Consider the following 17,359-nt stretch of genomic DNA (forward strand, 5'->3'; position numbering starts at 1 on the left):
TTGCATCTTTTAACGTAGTTTTTTTAAATGGCATTCCTTGTATTTTTGTACATAGTTAAATGTGCACCTTTTAGGCTGTATAAATCAGTTTAGTTTTTTCAATTTCCTTTGACCGTTTAGAAGTTATTTAATTTTTTCTACAATTTAGTGCGTTTACAGGCACATTATTAAAAAATCGCAGTGCCCTTGGTTTTTATCAAGTTGGGACTTTGTCCGTAGGTAAACAAATGTCTGAGGTATCTTTTGGTGATAAAAACATACATTTGCACTGCAGCATCACCTTGCTGTGACACATTCATTTTGGTAAATTTTGAAGGACCATAACTTAATATTTTTAAATAGCACCTTCTGTATTTTATTACTAATTATTATTCAGCGTCTTATTTTACTTCATGTTTACCTCTTTAGTTTTTTTCCAAAAGTTGATAGTTCGATTTTTCTGAAAAATGCACACAAAATCTTTTGGATACTAATGTAGCGTGCTATGAAAAACAATACATTTTGACTTTCTAATGTCATAATGGTCACGTTTTGATTATATTGTGTATTTTTCGCTTAAAATGCATACCTACAAATTTCATCTAGACACAAATTTTAATAAAATTTTGACAAAAAATAAAAATGACAGCAATTTACAATGAAGAAATAAAGAAATAAAATAAAATAAAAAAGTGTAATATTATAAAAATTATAATTAAAAATAAAATGACGCTTTTTTAAGCCATAAAGTAATACATTAGTCAATTCTTTTTAAAAAATCACCGCTTTTAATGTAGCATAATTAATTCTACAAAAAGCTTTTATAATTCTTTCTTGCATATTTTCTCTGGTAGCGCCGTCGTTTTTTCCATTTTTATTTAATGATTTTTATGAATTTATTGTTTTACACTACGTTGGTATCCAAGAGATTTTATGTGCATTTTTTAGAAAAACCGAGTAATTTCCGAAACTATCAACTTTTGAAAAAAAATGTAAGAGGTGACAAAGATGTAAAATAAGATGCTGAATAATACTCAGTAACAAAATACAGAGAGTGCTATTTATTTGAAAAAATCAAGTTATGGTCCTACAAAGTTCAAAGGGGGAGCCTTTTAAAAATTTATGTTAAAGGCAGCACTGTAAAAATGAGACACCCTGTATAAGGCAAAATAATTTTAGAACAAGCACTTTGACTTTCCATTTGCAGTGCCATTTGATTCATTTCGATATCTTTGACAGTGTAGGTGCAATCAAGCATGCCTATATCAATGACTCACCCTGTATAGGGTGATTCAAAAGTCTCGGACAAACTCTTGATATAAAAGACGTGATAAAAGACGTTTAGTTAAGGACAAAAATAAAGTCAGATTTTTTAAGCAATTTTTTTAAATATCTTTTAATTTGTTTTACTTGCCAACGGTATCGTTTATTCGGAAATAAAATTAACTAGACGCCCTCTGGTGATGACTTTTGAACTATGTCGAAAACAGTAAAGAAATTTTCGTAATGCCACATTTAACTGACATTTAATGAATTGTTCAACAATTTTGCGTGTATAGTGTTAATTACTTACAATAGAAAGAATTACTTTAAAAGTACGTGGTGGTAAATACTAGCGTTGACTTTGGTTCTGTAATTTTTCGTGGTATAAAGTGTTTATTGTTGGAACTTGAAAGTGGATAAAAAGTGAAAAATATTTAAATTTTGATTACAAAGTGTTATCAAACAGTTGTCTAATTAAAGATTATAAGTAATGGATCACAGCGAACACAAAGTTTGGCTCAAGAAACCAATAAATTAGTGAAGTGTTATGAATTTTAGGTTAGAATTTTCCACTGAAAAAATCATGAAATGCTGCGGTAAATCTACAAAACTACAATAAAGAAAAACAACTGCCGATACATTTAAACGTAAATTATGCCAAAAGATGAGCTTTTCAATGTCTTTGTAATAATTTTCCAATAAAGAAAGTGAACCAAACAGTCATTCGTTATTCGTGTTTTCCTCGTCATCTCTCATTTGTCAACATTCTTTTCTTCCACCAAAGATACAATAGTCATTCCGCATAGGCAATGCAATAATTGTGAAGGCTCAAAATTCGTACAACGCTCAAAATATCGGAATAAACATTTTCCCGCCATTTATGGTTACTGTTTTCGACCTAGCTCAGTGGCGCCCTCAACGGTAATTTTACTTCCGAATTGCTCTTTAGTTTCCTATGATGTCTAATTTAATTTATTGTCGAATATATAATTTTTCAATTGTTTTGCACAGCATTAGACATTAATTGTTGATATTTTCAACAATTTTTTGATTAATGTTGTAAGAACTGTTGTTTCCGGTAGCTAGTCAAAAAAATATACTCTGAAGCATCAAAACATTATTAAAAAAAATTAAATTTGAAGAATTGTATCTCGTGAAAAATGGCTTAAACAATTTTTTGTAATAGGAACTTTTAATTCAGTTTATTGTCCTTTATCAGCAGCACTTGATAGATTTTACGGTACTTGTTTCGTAATTTTGAGGCTTGAGGTACAATTACGGTGGCTCCTGGCGCACTGTTTTAGACACTATTTAGAAAAAACTTAGTAACTTACAAAACACAATTTTTTCGACGATTTTTTGGCATATTTTTCACATTTTTGGGAATTAATGACGTTTTTGCATTAGAAAAGTGCTGGCAAGACATACAATAGTTTTTTTAATTTGGCCCAATTAGATTTATTTAGGTGAGAAACGCAAAAATGTGTTTAGAAGATTTTAAAAGTAGGAATAACTCCCTTCTGTCATTTTTTACCTTTTTTCTGGACAAACTTTTGCTTAAAATAAACGGATTTGGGTGAAACAGGCAAAATAACAACATATTTATTTAATTTTTGTGATTTTGAGATAGTTTCTTAAAAAACTTAAAACTGGTTTATAGAAGCGTCATTAAGTTAATCTGCAATTAAATGCATGATTAACCCAAATTGAAGAAATGTGATTGGTCTATTTTTGTGAACAACGAATTATATTTTATTTCACTCTTATGTTGTTGCTTTGGTTTGATTAAAATGTTACGAATGTTTCTGTTTTTGGCACAAAAAAGACAAAAATCATGTACTGTTTGATATAATTTAGTGATTTTTTGGATTCGCGACATCTCTAAACTTTTGACCCCAAAACAGAACTAGACTTTTGACCAAATAGTGTAATTTTTTGAGATATTTTGACAAAATTTTGCCTAAAAACTTGTTAAATCGAAAGAAAGTACATAAAAAAATTGATCTTAGTCGTAATACATCGACCTAATATTATTTCAATCGAATTCGGTAATTTGTATCCAATTTTGGGAAAATTTTTCGAATAAACTTAGTTTCAGTATAACTGGGTGTCTGTTTTTAGCAAAATATGTCAGGCATTTTTTAGTGACAGATGTAAACACCACGGATTTGAAAGTTCAGACATTATTTGCAAGAGTTGAGTTGTTTATTTTTGTGAATGAATGACTAGAAAAGTGGTTGGAAAATGTATATTTATTGCTGAAAAGACATTTTGAACAGCGTCCGATAGAAATCCATCAAAAAGAAAATGCAAAATTTTCTGTCGCAAATTTTGTGTTCGACACTTTTTGACATAAATGTCTAGAGAAAAATCTCGAATAAAAATGCACCAAAATTACATAACCTGCTTGAAAAAAATTGGTGGTTTTTTGGTCTCATGTAGCAAAATATCATTAAAGAAACTTAGGTTTTAGATCTAAAACTTCTTTAAATGCTCAAAAAAGTAGAAAGAACATTATTTTCACCCAAAATTTATTGCTCCAAAAAATTTAGACAATAAATAAAGCTGTAGTTGGAAACTATTCGAATCAATCTAATTCTAAGAGCCGGTTTATTGAAAGCTTTGTTTAATTTGGTCACGTGATTAGCTAATCACGCATTTAATTGCTAATTAACCTAATGACGCTCCTATAAACCGACCCTAAAAATCTAGAACTTACTTGACCTTCGGTCAAATTTAAGGAAATTTATTTTGTTTTTTTTTAATTTATAAAGATGAATCATAACATTGGGAACAGGCAAAAGAATTGTTTTACTTTTTTATTTGCTTGAAAAAGAAAGGTAGTTTAAAAAGAGCTAAATCCACTAAATAAATCAAAGCTTTGGTATGACCTTGCAAAATCAGCTAATTGGATTTTTGTCTGGAAAATGTGCTAAAACACTTAAAAAGATAAGAATTATGTAGTGTAAGACTCAACTTTGCGCTTTGTCAACCTTTTCTAGCAAAATCTCGTAAGAAAAAACAATGTTTATTGATACTTTCGACCAAAATTTGTTTAAAAAAAGTTTCTGTAATATTTTTTTTATTCAAAAACAAACAAAATAAGCTAAATTAATTTAAGTTGGTTATAGTTCCGTTATTTTTCAGCTAGGAGGTCTGAAAATGTCAGAGTATCATTTTTAACAATAACAACATTTTATGCTTTATAAATACAGGGTTATTCAAATAAAATATTATGCTTTGCCAGACCTAACTTAACCTTTATTAATATTTACAAATTGGAAGTAATTTATTTAATTAATATGCTGAATGATTTTGTTTAAAACATTGAACTTGCAAAACTCAACATTTAAGGTGAATTACCCTGTATATAATATTGGACTAAGCTTTCTCCACAATTAATTAAATGTAGTCACGCTAGATTATATTAGAAGTTCCTGTGCTTATAAATTGTAATTATCTTTATTGGACAAGGCATTTATATAACTTTCACTTTGAAATTGTTCTTTATGTTTATTGGAATACAATTTCGTTTTAGTAATGTAGTCATCTTACCTTAATTCCGTAATTAGATTCTTCGTAAATTATAGATATGTAGCTCCATCCCATCAAGATAACAATATTGACCATTGCCTTCACTTGGTAATGGTCAGATGGAATAGTTCGAGTAAAAAACTCGAATCTTTGCTTGTTACTAAGTTCTGGACTTGTTGAGAAAAAGGACACCTGAAACAAGAAACTATTTAATAGCACACAATTTTATCAGATTTATGAAATAATGAAACATAGAATGTAATTTCGTAATTGCAAATAAAATGTAAATGTGTTTATTATTAGAATAAAGTGCACTTGAGTAGAAAAAGCACAATTTTGTAAAAGTTTTATGAGGAATTAGCTAATTCGTAAAACGACTACTACACAACAGATTTCATTTTATAGTGCAGTCATTATCAAAATTAGTAAATCCTAGTGGTAACAATGTTATTTATTACCTACACTACCATTTGGAAATTAAAATAGTATTGATTTTGCGACTATTAATAAACTTTCCGACTTGCTATGAGCATTTGAAAGGGCGACGAAAATTTTGAACTTACTTCCTGATAAAATACATCAAAAACTGAGTATAGCGTTTCCAAAATCGCTTCATTACTAAAAACCAATTAAAAACAATCTTATTAAGAGCTTTCAAATTCACCGCCGTTAACTTATTCAGCATAAAAGGTTTGCCACATTTATGATATTTTAATTAAGAAAGGCAAACTCGCGCTTAAACTTTCGCCAACTTTCGTCGAGATTACATAAATTACCAAACTTTGTTTTGTTACATATTTATAACGCTCGATCAAAACTAATTGGAAAGAAAAATAGGTGGCAAGAGCTTGATGATTGATGAATTTTATTGTTGTCAAAATGCTTCATTTGAACAAATGTTTTAGAAACAAGTGTAGCAGATGTTAAAGAATGTTTTATTCTACTCAAAATTGTAGATTAAGCCGCATTTTAACTATTTCTTCATTAAGACTTTAACCGCAAGGGTAGATAAATTGTTTTGAAATTATTTAATTTACTTAAATTTATAATAATTATGAATACGTTTTTTTCTTTTAAACTTGTCCTGCTGTAGAAAAAATATTGTATTATCCACGACGATCTAGATTATTAATCTACACGTAAAAAGTCTAATTTTTTTATGTCTTGTATAATAATAATTGTAAAATAACTATATAATGTCCTGTATAATAAATAGAGACCTGAATCTAAAAGTTTTTTGTTTTTAAGGCTTCCAGTATTTCAATCTTCTAATGTGATGGTTTTTTATTCAGAATCTAATGTTTCAATTTATTAGTGTTTTCCTTTTCCAATTCTATAGTTTTTTCAGTTTTTCGGCTGTTGAGTCGTCTCTAGTTCTTCAATTTCTTCAGTGTTGGTACTTAATTTTGGAAAGTATGCATTCTTTAATTTATTCTATATTAAAATATTTTTTAATTTAAAACTTGTCTTATAATTTTTTTGATTCATCCTTGATTTTGGAATTAAAAAAATAATTTACGTAGGTCTAACGTAAGGGTCACAACTGCAGTGTAGATCTTAATTAGCTGTGTGAATGTCACAGTTTTCTAGGATTCATTGTTTTTAAAAATAATAGTTAATAGTAATAGTTTTTAACAATAAATTTAAAAAATGTGTTTTCTTTAAAATAATCAAATTATATTGAAAACTAATGGAAAAAATGGTAAATTCTGACCATTGTATTTACATCTAAGGCAAAATTACGCTCTAAAACCGGTTCACTGGTGTGTCATTTGTTCTAGGAATGAGTAAGTGACTAACAAAAATATAACAATTACAAAAAATTGTAAGACGATTGAAGCGAGTATCATTGGATATTGGAGAAATATTACATTTCCAACTGTAAAACAGATTAATCATAATGCATCCACAACTGAATAAAAATTTGTTGTTTGATTATTTTGTAATTGTTGACCAAACCATCTGGAATTTCGCAGTTTTTAAAGAAAATTTTAAATTTTTTTTTATACTTTGGTTCAATAATCCTGAATAAATTATCGATTGATTTGTTTTTAATAAAGATTATTAATTCTCAAAATTAGTTTATTTTTTAAACTCAAACATTTTGCAAAATTTTTAGCAAGATAATAAAACTCTAATAATATTCAGAAATGTATCAAATTTGGTCAAAATTTTTTATATCTTTTCATTTATTATTTTGGGCATTTGAAATTTATGAACTATGTTTTTATTTATACAATTTAATGATCATTGAGAAGCAAAAACAAAAAATTGGATGTTCTTTTAACTTTTTAGAAATATTCAAATTTTAACAAACTTTTATTTTTTTATATTTCCAAGGTTTCAGTCTTTCAATCTCATTGTTTCTTAGTTTTTTATTCACACATTTTTTAAGTTTACTCACAGTATTTGAGCTTTATAGTTTCTTAGTTTGTCATATTTCATATTAATTTCTTAAATTTTTCAGTTGTTTTTGTTATTTTATTGTCTTATAATTTAGTTTTTTAGTTTATCACTTCACTCACTTAGATCTACAGAATTTTAATCTCTCTGTTATATTTTAAATTTATTTTTTGTGTACCAGTTTTTTTTTTCCACTTCAGTTTCTTAGTGTATAGTTTTTTTATTCAGAATATTTTGTAGACAGTAGACCTGTCACTTGTTGAAGCAATTAAGTCGTAAATAATAAAGCAGACATTTTTATGTTTTTATTCTTCCTGTAACAGGAACTGATAAAAAATGTATCCTAAATGACTAGATTTTAATACTTTAATAAAGTTTTTAACTTCCTAAAAATAAAAACAATTAGTTATTATTTTTCAAATTTTTGTTTGCTGTTTTTGTCACATTCTGTGTTTATTGCATGAAACAAACTATTGCCATCAGTTGCGGTCATTCTCAGGCGTGAGGATTCGTGTTTTATTCACGAGGAGTTATCTGAAAGCTGGTGAAATACGTTGCTGACAGCTGTTTGATCCATTTATTGACGACACGTCCGGTCCTTGGTAATGATACTGTCGCAAGGTTATCTTTGACGATGATAAAATTGATGAAGATTGATCAAGTGTGCAAAGCACGAACTAAAACTAGTTTTTTTATGGTTTTATAAGTCGCTAACGTATCATCAAATTTCAATAATGTGACAGATTTTGATTTTGGAGTTTTAAATTGTCTTATTTTAGAAGAAATACAATTATTTGAACGTAGGCTCTCTGACCACTTTGCGGATATTTGGTAGATAAAAAGTCAAATTACAGCCAGTAATACAACAGATCACTAAGAATTTCTGGTAAACAATTGTTAGACATCTTCCAGAGTAAAAAAAAATAAAAATAAAAATAATTTTTAAATGCTATAGCAATTTTTGAGTAATTTTCTGATAATGAGTTTCCAATTTTTAATGTATATTAAACGTTATCAAGCTGAAGAAGAGTGGTTTTAACTTATTATCTTTTAGAATGGAAAATTTATGTACTTATGACATGACGCTAAAGCTGAATATTTTTTGATAACCAATCATTTCAAATTATTTGGATTATTTTAGCAAAATTAGTTTTTGAAACAGTTTTACCAATGCGTTTTATCAGTTTTTGTAATTATGGTATTAATTAGATGATTTAGTGAAAACTCTAGCGAAAATTTCTAATATTAGAATTTTTAATTAATAACAAAATTAGAATCTCAAGTCTAATATTTTGACAATTGAAGGAAAATGTTGTTTTGTAACAAAATACGTAAAAAAATTGTTGCTAGCCCCAAACAATAACTAATAAAGTAAAGATTAAAAATTGAAATAAATGTAATTTTGGGTGTAAGTTTTATTAATTTTTTTTCTAAAACATCGTTACTTTAGGGCCATTTTTACAATCGGAATAGAAAACGAAAATGAAAGTTTAGTTAACAAATCTATTGTACACCATAATCTACAGTTAATTTAATGCTCCTTTAAATCCGATTATGAAACTAACCCTCAGACTAAGACTAGAAATCATAAACTTTTAATTAATTAATATTTCATGTTTTTTATGTTATTGCCATTAATATTCTCGATTAATTTTTATTAAAAGGAAAATTGCAAAAATACCGTAAAAATTCACATACGTAAAGAAAAACTATAAGCATTCAATAACAATCGCTGATTTCGGCGCGACTATTAGTTATAATGAGAAATGTTTTTAACTTTTATTATTATTTGTTAGTCGCATAAAAATCAGCGTTTGCAAAACTTTGTTTTATTTCTCTATGCTTCTTCTATTTTTTATTTTTTTTACAGTTTTTTATACTACATAAATATTAATTAATTAAAACCGTAATATTATTAAATTTTAAAATTGTAAAACCATAATTAAGCAAAATTTAAATAAACAATCTTATTTTATGTTTTAGAGAAAAAATACGTAAACGAAATTATTGTTGCTAATTTAAAAAATTGCGTTTATTTAAATTTTTATTTTTTTTGTAATTAATTATTTTTTACTGATATTTTGCACAAAACAATACGTAAGCAGCGCTTGCTTTAAGATGGCATAAAGAATAATATATTTTAAGACAATTTAATTTTAATTATAAGGAATTTTATCAAAATTTTGAAAATATTTACAAACGTAGAGGAAGTAGTAAAATTAATATTTAATAGCAAACGCTGAAATCTGTGTAATTACTGATTAATTATTATTACTTTTAAAGGTGTTGTAAAAATGTACTTTGTATAAAAGTTGAGTATTTTTTCAAACATTTACCAAAATTAACTTATTTTTGTTTTTGCAATCATAAACAAATTTCAAATTTTAGTTAATAAAACAGAAAACCAAACTAAAACATTTAATGTATTTTCGAGCTAAAACTATTTTTTGCAAGTTTGCTAAACCAGGCTGAAAAATGATCAAATAAGGTCGAAAATAACATAACAACAGACAAGCTAACGTTACGGTAAAACGTAAATTGAACAGTAAAAAATAAGTAAATTACAATTTTTTTTACTCGTTTATTCCGTATTTAAATTAAAGATTAATATGTTTTGGTTAGATTTTTGTGAGATAGGTGAAACTACGGAGGATTATAACTTAGGAGGCAAAATGAAACACAAAATCCCGAAATTTTCTGCACCAAAAAAACAAGTACGGCAGAGTAAAAGTGAGGGCGCTTAGTTAAATCTTTGATTAATTTAAATTCAACCAATTCATGTATTACTTGGAAAAAAATGTAGAAATGTTGATTTTTGCACTTTTAACAGACTGGGAAAACCGACGACTACGATTTTCATAATAAACATGAGAAAAAATTATTTAAAATTTAAAATTTGCTCTTCGTCTCGTATTTTTCAAGACGCTGCAAATACGGTTAAAGATACAAGAAAATTGTTTGAAAGAAGTTTGTAGTAAATTAAATTTTTTTTCAAAAAGTCCGCGAGACCATATTTCTATCGTCAACAGAATCGGTCTCAAAAACGTTCAAAGACACAAATGCGACGGATTCATTTTACTGGTGGTCAAGTAAGGAAAAGTTAATTTATACCTGAACTGTAAAAAATAGAAATATGGAGTCGCGAACTTTTTTATGGGAAATTAAATTCTCTATAACTCAGTTCCTTACAATTTTTTTCTACCCTTAACCGTATTTCCAGCGTTTTGATAAATATGCGACGGTGCGCAAAAAATTATTGCTTTGAAATATCAATTTGCGATCCACTTTACATTTTTGCGAATGCTGCGAATACGGTTGTAGATACAAAAAAAGTTATAGAGAATTAAATTTTCTATAAAAAAGTCTTCGACAACATAGTTTTATTTTCAACGTTTTAGGCATAAATTTTCAATACATGACCACCGGCAAAATGAAGCAAATCTGTTGCTTGAGTGTCTCTGAAACTTTGTGGCCTAAATGGTTGGAGATATAGTCTTCCAGACTTTTTTTTAAATTAATTCTCTACAACTTAATGTATAGGTCCTGCGATTAAAAATTTAATGTTTTTATTTCCTATGTGTTAAACTTTACACAAATTCAACCCTTTTTTTCAAATTAATTACTCTGAAAATATTGACGGTAATGGAACAACAGCGCTCTCTGGTGACATTAACGGAACTATCGAGTACAGGAACGTCTTATTTGTACGTTGTTTCACATCCTAACCTTTGAATATCTACTTGTTCTAAAACAAAGCCGAAACATTAACTAAAAAAACACTCAAATAGTCAGAAAATTAGGACACAACGTTTATTTTTAAAGCCCTTAAATACGTTTTTGAGTTAAGAAGAACTGTTTGCGAACAAACTCACTAAATTAGATCGCAGTTGATCTTATTTTATTTGTTTCAGTCAATTTTGAAGCGAAATTTTATAAAAACAAACCAAAAAAATTCAAAAAGATGGTGTTACCTATTTTTGGTTTTCAATGAAGATGATATTTAATTTTCTCAAAAAAAATTGCGTGTTTGTATTTTTATGAATTTTGGCTCGTAACAATGATAAAGTGTCATTGTAGCAAAACTTGAAGTTTGTTGTTGGGATCATCAGTAAATCATGTATTATCCGGACAAATTCCACCTACTTGTGTCGTATTCTGCCATGATTCCATTCAATCGACGTAACTCATGCACTTCTAGTGTTAACAATGTTACAATTGCCTTCCGTTGGAATCATACTTGGCAACAATAACACACACAAATTGCAATTCTGCAGATCAATATTCACTGAAATTACAGCACGTGTATGATATAATATTATTAGATGTTCAGAGAAAGAATATGCTGGTATGATATCTGTCAAAAGCTTGCAGTCGTATTATTAAAAAAGGGGATGAAAGTTGAAAACGAAATGAAAGTGTGTCGGTTTAGAGATATATTAAAATGTGACACGGTATCAGAGTTTGTCATTATTGCTCGTCATGTGATTAGATCTAACATATCGCAGTTGAATGTTAACAGCAGGTTAGACTAATTTGAATAATGAATATTACTTCGGATAATGGATTCAGCGTACTATACATGCGTTATGCTCTTATGTCACATTGTTCTATAACAAAGTTCTGCAAACTGTCACTAACTTCTTAGTGCTAAATTATAAAAAAAATCGAATTGAAGCTTGTTATAAGGAGAGACTGGTTTTTAGGAAATTTTCCTAACACGCAAAAGAATTTTCTTAAAACACGAAATAAATTGGTTTTTTAAATATGAAAATATTTGGCACCCTTTTTATTTATCCTAAATAAATGAATTTTAAACATTCTATTGCCTTGTCAAATTAGACAAAAATAAGGCGATTGGTGGAAAAAATTTCTAGGCAGTTGTGTAAGTTGTATTTTTTTTTGGGCAAACAAATAATCAAAAGTTTCCGAGAATGGGGAGAGAGCTTAAGGAGGGGGAGAGAGTTGAAAATGACATTTTTTGTTTTTTTTTTCTTATCATCTTATCATCTTATGAAAGCTTCCTACAAAAAAGTCTTGTAGAAGTCTTGTAGAACTAATCATAAGCGAGTTATAGGGCTGAAAATAAATAATCATTGATAAAAATGTGCTTTAAAATAGAATAGAATAGAATGAAACTTTATTCAAAAAATACTCCACAATGACACAGAACATGTCAAAAATATAAAATAATAAAAAGAAATAAATAATTAAAATAAAACAACACATTTAAAAATTAAATTCTATATTAAATTATAAAACTAAAGATATAAAACCTAACACTACATAAACTATCTGGAAATCACACTTAAAAATATTTAAAACACATAATAGTACAGGTTGATTTATCACAGCATATCGATGGTTTCATGATAAAATTCAATTAAAGAGTAAAAACATTTGCTTAATAAATAAATCTCGAGACGTTTTTTTTAACTTGTTATGTCTGTATGAGAGATATTTTGGAAAGATGGTTGAATATTCTTATTATTTAATTTTTAGAGCTTTTATGTACTATTTTTAATTTTGTTTGATCTGGAATTAGGAGATATTTGCTGCGTGTTGTGTAATTGTGTAGAAATTTATGTTCTTCGAAAAAAAACAACGGTAACCGTTTCATTCGGAAATTTTGCTTCCAGTGACGTGTGAGAAAATTGTATAAGATTTTAAAATAATTTCAACCCATAATCTAAAACGTTTTGAAAAACTGGTTGTCTTGACGAGTTTTATTACCAGTTAAAATAAATGTACTTACTTCATTTACAGCCTGTGTATCTACTAAAGTGTAAAGGAAGCGTTTAAAAAAATCCAATTTTCTAGAACTACTACAGTTTTGTTTAACGTTCCTAATTTAAACTAAGATATTTTTTAATATTTTTATTAGTATTACGTTTAAAATCTTTATATCAAATTTTTTGATTTTATAGTTATTTTATTTTTCATCTCATGCTTCCAGTGTTACAGTTTTTTAGTTTCTTAAATTCCCCATAGTGTTTAATATTATTTATTTCCCAAATTTTTGTTTGCTTATTTACAGAATTTGAATCTTACTATGTTTTATTTTTTTGTATTTTATCTTTTCAGTCTCCTAGTGTGTTGGTTTTTTATTCAAAATTGTTAATTTGATTAATTGATTTTAAAAATTTATTTATTTTAATTATTATAATTGTAATGATTATTTTTTATAAACCAACGGTGTAGATCATAATTAGCTAGCTGTTCTAGTTTTCTGAGACTTTTTATATCGAAAACTAAGCAGAATCGACCATTTTATTTGCATCTAAAGTGAAATTCCGTTCTGTGACAAAGACCTGCCCTAAAACCGGTTCACTGGTGTCTCATTTGTCCCAGGAATGAGTAATTGATCAATAAAAATCTAAAAATCACCTCCTACGTGTTTATCTGGTGCACAAAAAATTGCAAGATAATTGAAGCGTTTGTCACTTAATATTGCACAAATATTGCATTCTCAACTGTAAAACAGACCAATAATAAAACGTTCAAAGTTTGTCAAAAAATTGTTGTTTGATTATTTTATAAATGTCGGCTAAACCGTCTGAAATTTTGCTGTTTTCTAAGAAAATTTCAAGTTTTCTATTACACTTAGGTCCAAAAATCGTGGATAAATAATTGTGGATCGATTTGTGGTTTTCTCACATAACTCAAAAATGTACCAAATGTTTATATCTTTGGAGTTATTAACGTGTGCATTTGAAATTTATGAGTTATATGTTTGGATTATAAAATTCAATGGTCTTTGAAAAGCAAAAAATTTCTTACTTTTTATGTTTTTAGGCTTCCAGTCTTTTAATCTGATAGTTTTTTGGTGTTTTAATCACACAGTTTTCAAGTTTATTTTCAGTATATAAGCTTTTTAGTTTTTTAATTTCCCGCATTTTTTTCTGGTATTTTCAGTGAGTCTTAATTTTAGTTTTCCAATTTCTTAAAGCTCTTACTTTGAAGGTTTATAGTTTATTTCATTTTACTGTTATTATTTTTTTTATTTTATCAAGTTTTAATTTCTTTAGTTTTTCAGTCTGTTAGTGTACTGGTTTTTTATACAGAATGTTATGCTTCTATTTATTAGTGTTTTTCTTCTTGTGAAGATTTACAAGCCTTTACAAATGCAAATCATTAATTTGGTCAAGCCATTTAATAAATGACTTACTTTCTTACTCTGAAATTTTTGTAACTAGTATAACAAAATTAGAAACAATCGAAGCAATTAAACTCGTAAAAAAATGTAAATTTTTGTAAAATGTAGTCTAAGGGTCGTGAAAAAATTAGTTAGTGACGAATTAAACAAAAAATTCTGAAAAAAAGTTAACTGAAAATAAAAATGTTAATTGAATAAAAAACTATTGATAATGCAGAGGTGTCAAATTTTAGTACTAATATGTATTTCCATTCAATAAGTTCATTTTTTAGGTTGAGATGAATTTTGACGGAAAAACGAACTAATTTTACAATTTTAGAACAATATTTAAGTTGAACTGTTTATTAACTTCTTTACAGCTTTTTTTGTATAATAGATACTTTTAAGTTTTTGACAAAACGTATTTCGTGGTGTTTGTTTATTTTTGTAATGAAGTAAGTCCAATAAAAATTATGTTTTTATTTTCTCTCTATAGAAAGTAATATTCTGTGTTTGTACAACCTTTTTTGACACCTAAATAAGGTTTTTATAGTTATAAGCAAATTGTGTCAGAATTTATTGCAACAACACGATCCACCCAAAAGTTAGTCCAACAAACGCCCAAACTTCGGACAACCACAAACGCTAATTTCATCCCTTAGAACTTAGAAACCTCTCCATCGATTTATTACTCCTCTTTTAGGTACTCCTTCAAGTTTGTAGTTGTCTGACAAATAAACTGAGTTTGAGGGTAATGAAAGTTATATGTGTATACTTGTAGTAAGCGTGTGTGATTCTGATAAGGAGCTCTATATTTCCATATCATGGAGTGCGTAAGTCAAGCTGATTTAATGCTCCACATTACCACACGACTGGAGCTGGCAAACACCAAGGCCAAAATATTAAAATGATAAAATACGCCCTTACACTTTTGAATCTCGTCAAATTTTACTCTAAAGGGTGAAAGAAAATGACAAGAATTGACCTAGAAATGCGTTATTTTTGCTTATTGTTATGTTTTTTATTTATACATTTGAATAATTTTACCACACAATGCACAAAATCGCTCACGTGAGGTTTAAAATGCATTTTTTGCTTGTTCTGATGGATTAAGATCGCCTACAATTCACAACAAAGTAGAAAATTGCAAAGTTATGGAGATAACAAGCCTAATTTTGAACATTTTAATTCTAAGTAATATTACTTAGAGGTAAATAATTTGTATTATAATAGATTTTCTGAATACATCATAACATTATTATTATTATTTGAAACTTTTATAAGTGTGTTGCCTTTTGCCAACAAAATAACAAAATTACATAAAAAACGTATTCTTTTCTAAAAATTTTAAAATGTTTTAAGTTGAGAAATTGTGATAAAACTTTACAAAAAGCAGAAAAATTATTCCGGAATTCATTTAATAATATTTGCTTGTTGTGATAAAATTAGAACTTTTGTAACGAGACACTAAACAAACTTCAAACAGCAAATCGATAAAAAAAAGGTCTGAAGTGTATTATTTCCGCATGTTTCCATAGATTAAGAACGATTTTTACCAAGAAACGCACAAAATTTGCAACAAAATGGAAAATTGCTAAACTAAAAATAAAAAAATTATAAAATGTGCCTTGCAAATGCATTCCCCCCTAGTTTTTACAACCTCAGAACGTTCTTTTAATCAAAAACACATAAAATTTAAAGCATTTTGTCAAAAAATCGTTCAGATACATAAAAAAATACGTTCGTTATTTTCAACAAATTAAAAATCTTTTACAAGTAGAAAAACTTTTTTAGAAGAAAGAAGAAAATCAGTGTGAAATTACAGTTTTTGTCACTTGTGTTAGTTAAGGTATCGCAACGTATTTTAACAAAAAAAATATACATAAAGTTTGCAAAAAAAGACATAAAACTTTGATAAAACTGCTCAAGATTGTTGAACTTAGATTATTTTTTCTTTTTTTGGGAAACCCCACAAATTCACCCACAAATTTTAATAATTGTTAATAATGTGCAAAATTGCACAACTAATTTTGGAAATGCAAAATTTTCCTGTGCTTTTACAAATTGGAAAATTTTTAAATACATATCTATAAACATTGGGTCTAAAAATATTACAAAGTGACTAAATTACAACATCGAAAATATGTTCAGTTATATAAGTTTTTAAATGTTTTTCAAGAAGTAACTTACGTAATTCGAAAAATTCTGCCAGAACATTGCAGAAAATAGAAAAATTGTTCTAGAATTTTTTTGTTTTATAAAGTTGGTTTATTTAAGAAAAACTAAATAAATCTAAAAAAATTGTGCCAAATTTGGTAGCAAATCGTATCTAGTTAAACTATAAACATTATTTCTGCTTGCTTTTATGTATTTTTTACAAAAAAAAAACACTGAATTCGAAATATTTCTTTAAAAGACAATTGATGAAATTACATTGAAAGACTTTATTGTCTATAAATTGGTGGTTGTTGTTCTTTGTATGGGAAATGTATTATTTTTGTTTGTTTTTGTAAAATCTATTAACGAAACACTAAAACATTTCAACGAAAAAATTGATAAAGTAGGTCTGAAATGTATTATTTAAAATTTACAACATAGTGAAAAATTGCACAATTAGAATTGAAAATGCGTTATTTAGTTTTGTTTTTGTGTATTTATAAAACATCTTTAAATTCGAAAGCACAAATTACAAAATTATAATAAAAACGTTTTTATTTTTATGAATTTTATAGAAAATTTTAACGAGTAACATTCACATTTTGGAAGTTTTGGCAAAATGAAGAAGAAAAATGCAAAATTGTCTCTGCAAATGAATTGTTTTTGATTGTTTTTACAACTCTATCACATTTTCTAATGCGTTATTTTTTGTAGACAGAGAAATATACAAAATATTTAACGAAAAAGTGAATGAATTTACAATTTTTTTCTAAAAGGAGGTAGACATTGCCAGCAGTTGGCCTGGAACGCATTTATTATTTTTATTTATTTTTAATTAATGTTATAATCGGAGCTTTTTTTAAGAAAACGTACAAAATTACATTGAAATTA

General features: G+C 27.3%; 1 protein-coding gene across 6 annotated transcripts in view; it reads right to left on the reverse strand.

Moving 5' to 3' along the window:
* The window catches only part of LOC656715 (metabotropic glutamate receptor 2), a 419,913-nt gene that overhangs the window by 63,877 nt on the left and 338,677 nt on the right, over positions 1 to 17,359 (reverse strand). For all 6 annotated transcript variants that reach the window (XM_064354798.1, XM_064354797.1, XM_064354799.1 and 3 more), the window contains one exon: positions 4,798 to 4,968. In XM_064354798.1, coding sequence (XP_064210868.1) covers positions 4,798 to 4,968 — 171 coding nt within the window. The remainder of the gene's footprint in view (positions 1 to 4,797; positions 4,969 to 17,359) is intronic.

This window comes from Tribolium castaneum, chromosome 2, assembly GCF_031307605.1.
Source record: "Tribolium castaneum strain GA2 chromosome 2, icTriCast1.1, whole genome shotgun sequence".
Classification (NCBI taxonomy): domain Eukaryota; kingdom Metazoa; phylum Arthropoda; class Insecta; order Coleoptera; family Tenebrionidae; genus Tribolium; species Tribolium castaneum.